The sequence below is a fragment of the Grus americana genome, chromosome 11, assembly GCF_028858705.1.
Source record: "Grus americana isolate bGruAme1 chromosome 11, bGruAme1.mat, whole genome shotgun sequence".
Classification (NCBI taxonomy): Eukaryota; Metazoa; Chordata; class Aves; order Gruiformes; family Gruidae; genus Grus; species Grus americana.
Genome location: NC_072862.1, coordinates 14,332,994 through 14,349,775, shown reverse-complemented (window position 1 = coordinate 14,349,775; position 16,782 = coordinate 14,332,994). Strand labels below are relative to the sequence as shown.

The following is a 16,782-nucleotide window of genomic DNA, read 5'->3' as shown; positions in this document are numbered from 1 at the left end:
AAAAAAAAAGTACTTTTAAGTTTTGTTTTCTTTTTTTAGTTTAACTATTGTTAGCAAAGTTATCTAACTGTTCAACAAATAATAGGCATAAACAATTTTGACAATTTTATATAATATTTTTATGCAGATAGTACACATTCACTTTTAATACAAAAATGAGTAGAAATGAAACTCAATCACCTACTATTTTGCTATTTCTTCTCAAAATTCAACTTCTCTGTTGCTCAGTTTACTACTTTAACAGCATAATCTTTTCCTTCTTAGTATTTCTACAGATTAATGAGTTGTTTTCAAAAGAAACAGACTGACCTTACAGAGAGTGACAAAACTGAAGTATGAAAGTATTTACAGATGGGCACAACTTCCTGACGCTCACTGTCTGTGAGCTGAAGTGTTTCTAAGAATTTATTAGCCACACGTTCAAGGGCATCTTCAGGCCATGGCTGAGGGAGAAATGAGGAGGGAAGCATTTGTACAATTCAGCTGTTAGCAGACTTCATACTTAAAAAACAATTTTTACCATTCAAAACAGCAGAATGAGACACACTAGTCCCAACCATGTCCCAACAACAATGAACTGATATTAGGGTTAGATCAGGCAGCAAGATCACTACCCATGCAATGTTTTCTGGTAACTCCTAGCTGATCTTCTGGTTAAAAGCTACCTATTGCCATTCTATCCAAACATTTCTGTGTCTATGTCATCCTTTGGCAGAAAAATTAATTTATGTCAGCACCACATCAAGCTATAGACCTAAATGCACTTTACTGAGAGTAACACCACTTACATCAAGGATCATTAACTACAGTAATTTTCCAAGTTTTATTCTGCTATAAAAGATCTACTGATAAACAACAGGACTTGTATTTGCTAGTCATTCCCATGATGCATGATCTGCTTAACAGGCAGCAGAAATTATGATCATTTTACAATCACATTGAAATGGTTTCTCTAGTCCTTTAAAACATACATGTTATGCGATAAAATGAAAAATCCAAACCAGAAATGTAAAACTTGTAGGAACAAAATTTCAGTTTGTTCAGTTGTAGAAATACTTGGATCACACACCAAAGAGTTTCCAAAATATTACCAAAAATGTCTATGCTACTTTAAAATTTTGAAAAACAGGGAATACTTCTATACAGAAGACAAAAGAAAATCTAATGGGACATGAACATACAGACTGTTAGAAAACCGAAACAGTTTGTTGAGGAAGCAATTTAAATACTTTCACATACCTGGAACCAATCAATAGTACAGCAGTTGATGAGTGAGGGGAACTGTCTCAGACGATTGCGGAAAGCATCTCCAATTGGGCTGAATGCTACCACAATATGGAGATTTTCTTTGCAGCAGTTCACAAAAAATGCAAACAAGGCCAAGGGACTGAGTTCTTCATGTTTATTGCCAGCCTGAACTATTGCACGAACACCCTTAGGAATAATAAATAGGATAAAAGCTGTTACATAATTTCTCATTAAGCACTTCCAAGGTCCTATGGCAATCCCGTTAATGATAGCATCACCATGAAATAAAAAAAAATATTGATAAATGAAACAGGTAGAATAAACTAGAAAAACAGAACTAGTAGTAAATAATATTTGAGAATAGGATTATGATATTTATCTGTGACCTTGATAACTCATTCTAGAAATGATCATTTGCTGCTGTAAGCAACTAAGAATACATCAGAACAAAACCTAAGTCCATCCCAAGAGGAGTTCTGGATGGATAAGACACACTAAAGATGAGAGAGAGGGTTAAGACACATTCTGAAAAAATCAGAATTCCTAATTAGCTCCCTCAAGAAATAAAGAACCACACTTTAAGTGACATATAAGTCCCCTAAACAATATTTCAAGACATTAACTAAGAACTTTTCTAGCTTTAATATTATACTAAAATATGCTGTATTTACCTAATCGGAGAGGAAGATTTAAGTTTCAAACATCAAAACATATTCCATTCATTCATTTAGCAAAAACAATAATCTCTCAAAACAAGAAGAAAGGTCTAGATTTGAAACTAAAGACTACTTCATAAAGGTATTATTATCCTCAATTAATTAACAATCCATGAAACACTGACTATAAATCCCTAAAACTCAAATTATTCTTCCACAAAATCACATATGCTTTACATTATCCCACAATTAAAATAAATGACAAAGATTAGTTTAGTAGCAATAGACTAAAAGTAGAAATATTTTGATAGATCAAATTTAAATGAGTAAAAACCAACTTTGCTCCAGTTAGTATATCATGGAGAGCCACCAAGTTCTAGCATACATCAATTGAATATGGTCGTACAAACTGTAAAACTGTAAGAGAGTCATATTATTTTAATATTGTTATTACATACCTTGCAAGAATGAAACAGTAACAGAGAAAGATAATTACGATTATAATCTAACTTCTTTGCAAAATACATGGAATGCAGGTATCAACATGCTCCATAACTTAAGCACAAGAAAAACAATACAGTAACATTTATCAAGTGATACAGCTATTTCAATAAAGAATATTTGTGTATGTACTAAGAACTGCTTTGAATGTCAACTAGAAGCATGCCTAGGTAATTTATTAGTAAACATACCACAGAGATATGAAGACAGCACAGCATACAGTTCCAAATATTGTTAGCTAACATTAAGTTTCCAATTTGATGTATACAAAGATTGATGCCCCTCCCTTCCAACTGGTAACTGCTATTTTGAAAATCCACATCTGATTTTATAGGTAGAAATTTTTAAAAAATTACCCGAGTGCATTGCGTCTTTATTTCTGAGCCTGAATTCATGGATTACCCATCCCCAATTTCTCTACAAGTAGAAATGTCACGACTATGAAATTCTGTCTAACAATGCCCTAGTGCCCTAGACAGCAAGAATCTATTGATAAAGGCAGGCTGTGTTTTCTCAAAAAATGTCTTTGTCCTTAACTGATCAATGAAAACATTCTGATGTACATTCTTCTTTTGCACAATATACTGCAAAATATAACTATGGCCACAGGGTATTTGTGAACAATAAAGGTTCCCTACATGCACAACTTAATGTGTTTGTGAACAGGATGCCAGGTCAGAATTAAAGCTAGTAGTAGGCATAAGCTACTCCATAAGTTTACTAATAACTGGCTGATTTATTTAAAGTCTCAAAAAAAGTCACAGAATTAAGTGCATATACCCAAAAACCACACTTTACACTGAAATGACAAAATAGCTTAAAAGGTAGGTGACATTAAAGAGAATTTCTAACCATACCTCTATAATTTCTTGTTTTTCATTTGCTGCAAAAAGATTGGGTACCTCCCCAGTGTTTAGGACACTGTCAACATCTTCTAAAAAGCTTTCTTCTTTAATTTGTGCATCTGTGATTATAAATACAGTTTTCAAGCCTTTTACACCTGTGTTCTTCAGAAGACTCTAAAAATGCAAGACAGTTAAAATATTGTACATTCCAAAACATCCTTCCTCAAAAGTAAGTCAAAACACAGACAGGTTATTAATACTCACTTTCAGATCTTCTCTCCACTCATTTGTACCATAGGTCTTAGAAATCTCTGGTTGAAAAACACACATTTTTGCCATGAATGCTGCCAGACGAGTCAAAGACTGACGTCCACTTCCTCCCATTCCAACCAACAAAGCATTACCCCCTGGCTGCTTCAGAATACGGCTTATACGGGACAAATGTTCCAACATATACCTATATTTGAAATGTTCTGATTACCAGAATGGCAGAAGTACATATACATTTATGCACCTATAAATCTGTAAAACAAGTACATAGGTAGCATGTCCAAAACAAATTCCTGAAGGCAGGGTGGGGAGAGGAAGAAAGGGGGTGGATATGCACCACAAAATAAAACTCACAGCTCTTCTATTACACAAATTTAGCTAAATGACAAATGACTACAAATTACTGAAAGGAATAGGCAGTGGATAAAGGTGTCGAAGAAAAAGAAAACCAACAGAAATTCTCTACTTCTAAATCATAACAGTATTATCAGTTTTAACTTGAAGTCTAACAGTTTAAATACTCTTTAAAGGCACAACTGGGGAAAAATGGGTTAAACCAACAAACTTCTTTTAACCTTAAAAAAAGGTTAAAGCATTTCAAAGAAGATAAATTCCTGTTTATTTTGATTGGTTAGAAAAATAAAGGAGTCAAATCCAGATGTTATCCAAGAGATTGGACTCTAAGGCTACAGTCAGACATGCTCTCCTAGGTGCTATGCAGTAACTGGGATATTGCTTCTACACTCAGGAAGTGGCCTCTGATCAGAGGCTGCCAGCTCTTCAAACTCCCAGCATAGTTGTATATACAGTTACTCACAAATCCAGCTTGTCAAAATGACCTAGACAGAAATAAGCTGCTATTAGAAGTGTTTAAACTAACCCTAATCACCTTCACGAAGCATCTACATGTCAAGTTACACTGGCAAATATGAAAAGGCAGTAATCTCTAGCAATAGGGACAAGGAAGGAGTTGTGACTTCCTAATCTGTCTCAGTTGTAGCTCTGCCTGATCACAAAATAAGGTAACAATAGCAGCCTGCAGGGACTAAAATTTCACAGGATTAGCTGCAGCACCAGGCTGGGTACATGCCCCAGCGTGGGGCATGGCTGTGCTGCATAATAACAGAGCAGACAGACAGCTATGATTGTGCTGTATCTTACTCTGCACTTCGCAACCTTAGAATCCTTGTCCTTGGCGAAATGAAAGTCCCGTGGCTGCAGGCAAAACTGACATCCATCTTCATGGGTAACAGAGGCCTAGCAGAAACAGAGCACCCACTTGATACAGTGGACAATGTTTCTTTAACATCCAAAGAATATATTCAAAGTCCTTTAGGAGAAAAACTTGTCATTATTTACTTTTGGATAGCAAAAGCAGAGGCATAAGAAAAAAATCAGTTCACTTCCATCGAAAAAAAGTGTAACACCACAAACACTTTTGTGGATGCATAAAGGGGAGGAGATGTACAAAAAACACATCCCACAAAATTGTATATACCAAATTATCAACTACTGCTTAAAGCTCTTAATAATACAGATTGTATGCACCTAAAAACTACAAGGTTCATTCTTGATTTATGGATTTGATTATATTCATCCAGACACTGCTCCACGACATCACCAAACAGCTGAATGCTTGGAATTTCAACATAAAGTCTTTCATCTCCCTCAAGTTCTGGAATCATGTAGTCACCAAAAAACAAACTTCTCATGTTTTCTTCTGTTACCTAGGGTAAATATTCAACAAATTACAAAGTCAAGTTTAATGTTTAATGAACACATTCCTCACTGGAATTTTAGAAAACAAATAAGAATTTAGACAAACACTCAAGACACAAGAACAAGCATTCTGAAATATTTGGACTCACAGACAACACCTACCTCAAAATTCTCTATTTCCTGTATTAAACAAAATACTTATTCTTAATTTGTTCTTGGAACACAATTGGCTCAAATAGCTATTAACACTCTCATAATCATGACCTTCAGATTGTACCAAATGCAGATGTATGTTTAGCAATTTTCAATATACTATGAAATGGATAACTAAGACCATGAAGTTATTTCTTCTATACATCAATGAAATGACAGGGGAAGAAAAAAAGAAAAACAGAAAAAAGGAAGACAAGGCATATAGTATAACATGATTATACATTTTAAATACTAAAATTTCATAACAGTTACAGAATGCTATTTACCACACAGTAACTCAGTCACAGGCTAAATTTTAAAAGGGAATGTTTCTTTATCCTGTAAATCAGGTCTCTGGAAGCCCATTTAAGAGTATTCATACCTGTAGTTCTCCTTGCAGGCACAGCGCTATGCACAGATCCCAGCTACTGTTGTGGTAGTGATTTACAAATTACTCTGGTTGTTTGTTATCTCCCATTGCCCAAATATTCAGTATGTGCTGCTATATCTCCAAGAAAAGATGTGACAGAATTTTGTTGAAAAGTTGCTCTGCTGACCTACTGATTATTGGATGCTTTATTTCTATGTGCAGACACCTAGGAGCTTAATAAAACTCTATGCTTGATAAATTAAATATCATAAGATATAAATACCCAGGGAGGTTTGGGTAAATCTGAAAAAGTGTTGCATTATTTTTTTCATTGAATAAGAAACAAGTTTTTGTTTCACTATCAGATACACAAAATTCTTTTATAGAAAAGTAGTAAGCTTACCCACATTTTAAATCAAGTATTTTTTGAAAAAGGATGTTTACATTATAGAATCATAGAATGGTTTGGGTAGGAAGGGACCTCAAAGAACATCTAGTCCAACCTCCCTGCCATGGGCAGGGGCACCCTCTGCTAGACCAGGTTGCCTAAAGCATCATCCAATCTGGCCTTGAACCCTTCCAGGGATGGGGCATCCACAACCTCTCTGGACAACCTGTTCCAGTGCCTCACCACCCTCACAGGGAAGAATTTCTTCCTAACATCTAATCTAAATGTACCCTCTTTTAGTTTAAACCCTGTGATTGAGAAAATTTCTAGTCCTAAATTTATAATGAAAACAATTGTTTTGCAACAGATTAAACATGATACTCACAGGTGTGTTTCCTTGCTTCAGGTGTGCAAAAACTGAATCAAATGCCTCTTTGAAATGTTCTTTCACAATATCTTTCATTAAATTGAACAACCAGGCTCTATCATTGTCTTCCACTAGACGGTCATAGAAGACACGAAATACCTCATGTACAAACAGTCGAATCATTACATGTTTGCTTTCAATTGATTGTCTCTTAATGAGCAAGCAGCCATGGATAACACGTGAAAAGTCACGCAGGTTGAATGTATAATGAGATTTGGCTGGTGTGGGCAAAAGATTTTTGATGGCTTTCTTATACACCTTAAGATAACAACAACAACAAAGAACAAAATCAACAAAACAGTAACACCGACTATATTATTATAATAAATCTTAAATGTCTTCTAAAATTGTGTTTGTCCAAGAAAAACATTTCACAATAAATTCTAATAATGTCTAACGATTCCTACATCCTCTGAATATATCAGATGCATTCAAATCACTAGTAGCTGCTACTATTATTTTTTGTTTAAAGAAGCAAAACTTGCAAATTACTTTGTTTGTTTGTTTGTTTTGGAAGGATTAATTGAACCTTCAAAAAAATTTCTAGTGGCAGTAGTCAATCAGTCTTGTGATTCATACATTGAATGTATTGTCTAACAATACTTCTGAAGTACCAGCTCTGCAAGTCCTTGCAATGAGATAGATTTGGTCTTGAATATGTCCTTGGGTATAAGCAGAGCTAACAAATTCAAAGACAATTTTCCTAGAATAAGAAGGTCACTGCAACAATAAAACTAGGACAATTTTGTCAAAGCAGATGAGGCTGTATGTTAACATACAAACAAAATATCTAAGTAATACAAAATATCTAAAAAACTCCAAAATATCTAAAATCTCTACTTCGCCAATTAAAATATTATAGTGCCAGTGGAACTTTACTGAACAAATTAAAGGAACTTCCATTAAGGTATTTGCCTCTTACCTCTAAAGTGGCAGTGACAATTTGGCTTCCAATTGTGAAGAACTCAGAAGAAAATTCACTAGTCCGTAGGTAGAAAGCTACTACAGTAGAGAAGATGCGGACCATTGTTTCATCGCTAAAAGAATTAATAGTGCAAATGTTGAAGTGTCGCAAAAATCGAGGAGTAACAGGATTCCTCCCACCGCCTGGAGGCCCCATAGCAGCAAGTAACTGTACATCAACAAGTGTAATTTTGGATGTGTCCTTTAAATCGTACCTTCAAAATAAATTGCAATGTGACATTTAGATATTTACAGATATAACACATTTGTTACAGCTTAAATGCATCTATATTACAGAGTACTATCTGCATGCATAACATATGTACTTAAAAATATATTAGATACATTTTTCTTTTTTTTTTTTTTAAACAAACAAACAAACCCCCAGGAACCCAAAAAACCCGAGAACAACTAGCCTTACAACTATGCCCCAGTTAATCTCAACACATTACGCTGGCCTGAAAGATTATTTGTTTAAACTGGATTACATAAAACCTGACATGAAATTTTGAGATAAATATTTAAAACTGTAATGTGGCAAGATAGATTATCTCTATTCAACAGCAACAGATATTTGAGCCTAGAATCACAAAAGTAACAGTATTCGAGAGGTTCCTGGAATCACAGAATAATTCAGGCTGGAAGGGACCTCAGGAGACCACGTGTTCCAATCTTCCAACGTAAGCAGAGCCAAAAACTTCAAAAGCAGGGAAGACCCTTAGCTTATTTTTCTTCATGCCTATTACCAGATCTGATTTCATTGTTATTTTAAAAAATTATTTCAAAATGTTGTTAAAAAATATATTTGTGATCTTGGATGACAGTAAAAAACGATGCAATGAGTAAAATCAAAAGTTTTATATAATTGCACTCTGAGGAGGAAAGAGAAAGGAAAGAAACATGGAACTGCACTGCAAAAATAAAACCAATGAAAAATGCAGACATAAAAAAATCCAGGTGTAAAAGAATGATTTTATTTATATATACAAATACTGCTGAAGTTCAGCAATAAGACCTTCTAAAAACCCAAAACCAATCTGATGATCAATTTCCTAAATTGAAAAGTCACTAAAAGAGCAACACAGAAGCTGCTTCAACTGTAAATAATATATTTTTATATAAACTAAAGCTATCTTAACATTTACAAAGCACTTTAGAAAGTTTTGAAAGTAAAATTCAAGTAAATAATAATTACAACAGGAAATGCAGCAACAAAATGTTTCAACTGTATTTCAAATAATTACCAAAATCCATGGTCAAAGAACTGTCTTAAAAGTTCTATAGGAGGCTGTGCACCATACTTCTCCAAAGCAGGCATATTCATATCATCTACAAAAATAACGCACTTTTTTCCCACTGGAGGGCCAAAGACTCCTTTGCGCCTCTTGTCCAGCCTGGCCATAATAATGTTCTATAATGCAGACAGGAATATTCAAAACATAGATTAAACGTTGATCTATGTTATCTTTATGAAACATAAGTTATCATCTGCTCTACTAACCTGGGTCTGATTGGCACTGGTTCGAGCTGAAAAATTAATGAAGAAGGGAAAGTAGCACTCCTTTTCCAAGTTGTTCATTAACTTGTCCTTGACATACACAGATTTCCCAGTACCTGTTGGTCCCACTAAAAGCAGCGGTCTTCACAAAGAAAGAAAGAAGGCATGCAGACTGAAGAAATCTAACAAACTATAACCTAATTGCAATTAGAAGTCAAAGGTTTTACTAACTCATCCTGCTTGTTCTACCTCTAAAAATATTACATGCCTTAAGAAGAAACTAAAATGTTTTAACCTATTCGTATAACCCTCTCATAATTTTATTTTGCTCCCACCAATAAGACAAAGGGGACAAAGAGAAAGAGACGTTTCTTATTCCCTCATTCTACTGGCTTTGGAGTATGTATGAACATACATGGGAGTTAAATTTCTCCTGAAAGGTCTTGCAGTAGTTTAAACTTCATAAAACTTTCACCCTTGAAATTTAACCTGAGGCTGTTTTATATTTCATTCTCTTGTATGATTTGACCATAGCTAACATAACTGATTTTGACATGACTAATTAAAGAAAAAAAAATTTTCATTACCGAAGAAGAAAGGGTACAAAACCCCTTTGAGTTGTCATAAGAGACATCATCAGAATGAGGATACTGAAACTGGATTAAATTAAAGAAACAAAACCAGACTTTAAAGCAGCAACTTGTATTGTTTGTAGCAAATGTCTGTTTTAAACAGACCAAGCAAACTTTGAGGGCTTGACAAAAACAATTAAGTCAATGGAAAAAATAAGAGACATTTCTACCTATGACGAACATTTCAGAAATTTGCACTGAAGTGACATAACTTACTTTCCATGGGTAATGAATAGCTCTATTAAATAAGTATATCGGACTGTATCCATAGTTGGGACTATAATATCTTGAATCTTCACTTTTTTATCACTGTAATTAATATTTTTAATAAATCCATTCCAATGAACCCAACTTCCTCTGCCTTTCAGCTAGAAAGAAATGCAGATGTAAAACAGAATGGTGTTACTTCTATACATATGGAAGGCTTTCTCTACTACTTCACTTTTGAAAAGTGAAAATAATGAATTTTAATAAATTAATGAATATCAATAAATTAATGAATATCAAATGTTTCAGAAGTTCATATATTTAGTTTGCTTTATCTCACTAATAAAATGTTCATTCCTAAGCTTAGAATCCTTTCTTTAAGGATTTTGTTCAGCCAAAACAAACAAACAAAAACATACAAAAACCCAACAGAAGGACATATGCAAAAATTAAAAAGTGAAATTATAATCTAACATTTCTAATGGATACTATAAACAAAATTGTAATATAAACAAACTGCCTATGGGCTCAATATTCTGCCTTGTTTTTAGACAGTCCACATCTTTCATTCTATACGAAACCAGATTTGAGTCCATCAGCTGAGCGTTAGCTACAGAGTAACTACAATGTGGCAATATTATAAATATAACTGATGTGTACATCTTTGTACTTTCTAAAAAAATTTGGTCAGCACATTAATATTCAAAAAAGAAAAATAAATGAAAAATGCACTGTGAGATTTAATCCAACACCAACACTCTACAACATCCAACAAGCTTTGTAAAGTAAAAATATCCATATAGCTGTATTTTCCTTCCATTCACACTGTAAGAATCTACTTCAGTCAGTGCAGAAGCAATCAATCATACCTCATACATGTAGTCATAGACCAATCCTTTCTCTTCAAAGGGACACTCCCATTTTCCTACACTTGTTGGTGCAGGATTTATTCCAGATTTCCCAGCCAAAGTTTCCCTCAAGAAGTTATCAAAAACTATCCTGCTGTCACCATCACAAGTTCCACCAATGGACCAGACTGTGGCAAAAGCAAAGCAACCCTGCAAGGGCAAAAAGATGAGTAACTGTCTAAAAAGTAGACATATTGTATGAACCTTGTACAGTCTAATTAACAAACATAATTCTGAAAAATACTGTTAAGCAGATAGGTGTTAGAAGTTACCCTTGAATAGCCCTGGTCTAAAGAGATTTAATAAAGATCACTGACAAAAGCATTATGTATATATGACAAAGCCTGAGAAGAGTGCAATCATGTGGTCTCAGGATTTTCTAATTGCAAACCAGGATCTAGGAATTTTCTAATTCAATTTTAAGTAAATACTTTTAAATTCCATTTTTCTTCAGTTTTTCATAAGAACAGTCATATAAGGTCAGACAGAGCGTCCAACTAATATAACTCTCAGAAAACACTCTTCCCAAGGAAATTTTGATCAAACAAGCCAATCAGTATTACATTCCTTTAAGCAAAACAAGACACTTTGCTTTAGCTAATTATTCCGTTAGTTAAAAAGCACATTTAACACAAACACTATTTATCCCAGTTAATTGGAAAAAGAGTAAAATATTTAATCGTATTTGTTACTTGTAAGACTTGTGTCTCATCTGGGCATCTCCAAAGTTTGGGAGGGGAGAGAGCAAGGAGGTAGCAAACTTGTTTCATGTATCTTATCCCAAATTAAAGTTCTTTTGATTAGTCCAATTATTTTTGAAGATCAGCATATGCAGAAACAGATATATATTTTTCTACAGGTTGAAAACCAACCATAATCCATGCACGGATGTTTCTGTTGGTGGGGTCTTCTTGCACAGTTTGACAAATCAACATTTCAAAAAGCCGTGTAAGAGCTACTACAACATTGGTATTGCTTGTAGGTACCAGTTCCTAAGAGATACAAAAGGATGGGTATTATACTTTATGTGTTCAGTTAGTTTATCTTTTGGAGCTAAAATACTAAAATAATCAGATAATTAGCTAGTTCTGAACAAATATTTGAAGGCAAGGTTTACACTGACTTTTATTCAAAAGATCATTTGCCCTCCTCTATCCTTGAAACATCAAGATATTTAGCTTGTTAGCTGTGTTCATGGCTACCATGTGACCACTACAATCATACATCTTAAAACAAAAACCTCCACGGAAGTAACTACAGCAATACACAAGCAAAAGCCTAAGCCCTGTATCACAGAGTTTGCAAGGAACTACATGTACTTCCCTATTCAACATGACATCTTTAAAGAAATAAAAAATCTAAAAAATTCTCATGGGAAGACTTTCCACTCAGTGCTTTAAATATTTACTTTATTTTTTAAAAGAATAAGGTGAAACCTATGATCAACTTATTATAGAAGTCTTATCTAACATTCTCATTTTAACTTTCCAAACTGGACCCAAGAGTTGCCCCTCTCAAAACAACAGGAGGCTGCTGCATATTCATTCCAATTGTGCTTGTCATGAGAGAACAGTCCCTCTCTACCAAGGTAACAGAATGGAAATGGCTACCTAGCTACTGCAGGAAAAAATGGCAAAAAATACCTTGCACTGTTTCTGACGGAGTCTTAATGCTGGTGGTATTAACCAATCAAAAAGTCCCTGCAGAAGATCTTGATGTCCCTTTAAGTTAAGAGGTTCAGGCAGCTTACTCAACCAAGAGGTAACAAGCGGTCTCCAGCCCAGTTGAGAAGGTTCCATATAAATCATGCCACAACGACTGACTGTAGCAGGCTAAGGAAAAAATGTAAACTCATGTTATACATTTAATATATTGAACTTTGTTTTATACTTTCATTAAATACAAAACTTACTGATGCCTGGGAAAGATCCATTGTTTCAAAAATAAGAGTCATCTGAAGGGACATTTGGATGATTTCCCCACTCATCAAACAAAGCTTTAATAATAATAAAAAAGAATAATCACAAGCAAGATTAGAAAAAAATTTACTTGTAAATTACACTTCCTATCATAGGAGAGTTCTATATGAAAATCAGCAAAACGAAGTATAACCAAGGTCAACCACATAAAATGTTTTATCACTTGGAGCAATAGGAGTTTTTTTCAAGCTTTAGCTAAATTCTTCACTTAAACCATAGTACTCCACGTTATCCTAGCAGTAGGTTCATTACAGGTAACAATCTATCTCACGTATGACAGGATAAAGAAAAGACAGCAAGCAGAAAGGAGAAACGATATCTGCTGCTATTGCTGCTAATACTGAAGCATTCCAGCTAGAGACCCACCATTCCTACTTATTAAAATAAAAGTCCAGTTTGAGCATTTTGACACACTATCATCCAGAACTTATATAACCCTTTGTGTCTTGGGATTGTCTTTAAACGTAAGTGCTTAAGTTTGTGCAATTACTGAAACTGTGGGATTTACATTAAATATAATTAAGTGTATTTTTTAAATTTCCATTTCAATTATTTATGTTACAAACTTACAATATGGCATTAAATAAATACTATATATTTAATGTCTTACAGCAATGAGTTGATTCTGTGATTACGATTCCAATAAATTTAAAAAAAACCCCAACCACAAAAAAATTAAAAAAAACTTACAACTTATTACCACAGCCACCCTGCACTTGTTTTTTTCAAAAGCTAGGCACTGCTGTTTGCATTTGTTGTTTTATATGTAGAAGAATACTTTCAAAATGTCACATTATTTTATTTAGGCATTTCTTTCCACTGACTGATACCTTTTTGTTGTCATCCAGAACTGTGTTCATGCTTTCTATCCACAGAGTATCAATTGGGCCATCAAAGATAACCCATTTGCGTTCAGGAGTCTCAGATAATGCAAATTCTCTGAAAGTATTAGCAATTATACCATCTGTCCACTAGAGGAGGAGAAAGTAGGAATGACAAGTAAGACATAGTATATATAGTTCAATTTAAACTACAAGTAACAGCAAAACATTCCACTTCCTTTCCGTTATTCCTCTCTTAGCATTATTCTTCTCTTCTGCAGAGAGCAGGACATAACTTTGTGGTTTCACTGAGGGTCACGCAACATCAGCAAGTTTTAAAATAGTGGTTTTTTTACTTTAAAAAAATATTATAACAAGCAGAAGACCAGCAATTCAATTTACAGAAACGTAGAAGTGCTTCTGCTCTGTCTTGCATCTGTTTCTCCCCAGAGTCACCCTAAGTTTCACTATTTCACATTCACTTCTTCATATTGTTTCTTCTCCAAACCTAAGTTTCACACTTGGGGACCCTTGAGTTCATAGGTTTTGCTAGGTAGTTTTTGCATTACTTTGATTATACTGGTTAGGAATAGATAGAGAAATTAATAGAGTTAAGTTTGGTATTATTTCCTAGCATGGATGCAACTATATTAGGACAACGACCCTCAGAACAGTATTGCTTTTTTTTTTTCATATTTAAACCTATACAACTGCATACACACTTGGTACTGCATTTTTTTTATACACTAATTTAAAACAAGCCATAAAAGTATTAGTTAAAATAAAATAAAAATTACAATTGTGTTCAAATCATAAAATCATGAATTCAGTGGTTTACAATCCAGAATAATGGAGGTTTGACACATACAAGAAAAGGGAAGGGGGGGGGGAAAAAAAAGCAAGCACTAGAAATACTACAAAGCAGAAAAACCAGGCAGGATTATTAGCTCCTTGTCTTGAACCCATACTGCTATGTTTTGCTTCTTTTTTTCTTACAACCACACCAGTAATTTAATTTACAGCACAGCCCTATAAGCACTGTCTGGAATGCAGGGAACAGATGAAGAAATGCTGTCTGGAATTGGGACTTAAAAACTAGAAGCAGGAGCCTGGTAAACTGCCTTTCCTGCCCCTGCAAATGACTGTGGAATAACACCATGAGTTAACCTGAAGTTAGAACACACAGAAGTGCACTCATAACAAACCCCCTGAAAGCCACAGCAGGTGAGAGAAAGAAACAGATAAAGATAAGCAATTACTGGACATTGTTTTTAAAATATATATTACCTCATGGGATACCATATCAAACTGCCCAAAAAGCTGACCCATAGTGACTGATTTTGGATTCACAGTTCTAAAAATTACTTTTTCTTCTTCACCATAACCACGCTCTTTCATAAGAGACAGTGTATCTGCCAACACATGTAGAACTTTGGTCTTCCCAGAAAAAGATTCCCCTACCAGCATAAAGCTGTTAGATGGAAAAAAAAAAACACTATTAATAAATTTGTCTTGCAATTTAGACTTTTACAGACCACACAACGGCCAACATCATCATCCATAGGCTTAAAGCTGATTTTCACCTAATTTTCAAAAAGCAGAGCAAGTAAATCTGGTTTGTATATAGGAAACATCATTTAGGCAAAACCAGTTTATTTGCACATGCAAATCTGATGGCACAGCCACTGTTGTCCTCTAAAACACAAATTTACCACCAGACTAATTCATTTATTTGCTGAGCCAAAGATTACTTTCTAGTTTCTTTTCTGACTAGACAGAGTTTATAACAAAGTTCTGGAAGAACACAAACAGTAGCAACGTATACCACACACACACACAAATTTTCAAACTATCTTCACTCACGTTTCAAAATTACTTTTTAGTCACCCAGCAGAGGGATGTGACTATAACAGTGTCACGCTGAAAAGATTAATTAATGAGCTGAATATTAACAATCATAAGACTAACGTCATATTGTAAATATTTTCTCCACACAGTTGCTATTCAGTAATAAAAGCTAGGAATAAAATTGCAGAGATCTGATAACTGATATTTTAATACAGGCAAACTTTTCCAGTCCTAAGTCTTCACTGTACTGATATCTACACCTAAAATCATTACACAGGTGAGGCTACTTCTGATATCACGTCGTACAATTCCCCAGACACGCATTTACAAGAATTTTGGTACATGTAAAAGCAGTCAGTATTGGTGACCAACTGTTCCAATACAAATAGAAACATTTTGCTACCCTTAAGACCTTTTATATTTTATATAAATAACCACTACGGTATCAGTCAAAATTACAAGAAATGCTGCTTGTGAAACAGCAATGAGAATCTTACCCATGTCTAACAATCATCATTTCATACGTCTGTATCATTTTCTCTATAAAAGCTTTTACAGGTTGGACATTATGTCCAATGCAACATTCGCTGGCACATTCCAGAAAATCCTAAAATCAAAACAGATCATAATCTTCTCATTGCTACAATTTAAATTACTGTCTCGGACTACAGTAGAACAGTTTATGCTTATCAAGAAGGGTTTCAAATTAATTAATAACTGAAATACTATTACTCAGAATATAGCAAACATCCCTGGAAAAAAAAAAATCACTTCTGTGCTTGACATGCAGGATTTCAGTACAATTTTTAACTTGAGGAGAAGACACATCACCATTAGAAAACCAAGAGTGTGCTTTGGAACAATGCACTTTTAACAAGACCCTAGTGTTTACTGGAAATCTTTAAAAAGTTAATCCATTTTGTCTTTTCCAACATGCTTGTCTTCTTTCCCAACCATCCTCCTACAAAGGAGCTATGCTGTAATTGTTGCTATAAACAAAAGAAAATACAAACACAAAGCTTAATCTTACTTAATTATGTCCAAAAATTAGGAAAGAAATCAGCAAAAGACCCTAAAATTTGGTAAATCTGCAGATCAATTTCCAATCTATAAGATGCCTCTCACAACCCTTCTGGATGTAAGGAAACTCAGATGTAGATTATACTCAGTACCAAAGAAAATTCTTGTATCTGTTCTACATTTCATTGCAAACATTCAGTAATTTTCCTTATCTTGCAATAACTCACAAATAACTGTATTAGTTACATTTGGTTAAAACCAAAACAACACAAAACAACCCACAATGATTA

General features: G+C 34.2%; 1 protein-coding gene across 2 annotated transcripts in view; it reads right to left on the bottom strand.

Annotated features, from left to right (window-relative positions):
• The window catches only part of DNAH12 (dynein axonemal heavy chain 12), a 69,652-nt gene that overhangs the window by 24,680 nt on the left and 28,190 nt on the right, over window positions 1-16,782 (bottom strand). For both annotated transcript variants that reach the window (XM_054838769.1, XM_054838771.1), the window contains exons 30-46: window positions 15,970-16,079; window positions 14,912-15,095; window positions 13,634-13,774; window positions 12,737-12,820; window positions 12,468-12,656; window positions 11,697-11,816; window positions 10,786-10,974; window positions 9,926-10,077; window positions 9,081-9,219; window positions 8,824-8,990; window positions 7,539-7,794; window positions 6,575-6,874; window positions 5,069-5,247; window positions 3,515-3,707; window positions 3,263-3,424; window positions 1,240-1,434; window positions 310-443 (exon numbers count right to left, since the gene is read on the bottom strand). In XM_054838769.1, coding sequence (XP_054694744.1) covers window positions 310-443; window positions 1,240-1,434; window positions 3,263-3,424; window positions 3,515-3,707; window positions 5,069-5,247; window positions 6,575-6,874; window positions 7,539-7,794; window positions 8,824-8,990; window positions 9,081-9,219; window positions 9,926-10,077; window positions 10,786-10,974; window positions 11,697-11,816; window positions 12,468-12,656; window positions 12,737-12,820; window positions 13,634-13,774; window positions 14,912-15,095; window positions 15,970-16,079 — 2,894 coding nt within the window. The remainder of the gene's footprint in view (window positions 1-309; window positions 444-1,239; window positions 1,435-3,262; window positions 3,425-3,514; window positions 3,708-5,068; window positions 5,248-6,574; window positions 6,875-7,538; window positions 7,795-8,823; window positions 8,991-9,080; window positions 9,220-9,925; window positions 10,078-10,785; window positions 10,975-11,696; window positions 11,817-12,467; window positions 12,657-12,736; window positions 12,821-13,633; window positions 13,775-14,911; window positions 15,096-15,969; window positions 16,080-16,782) is intronic.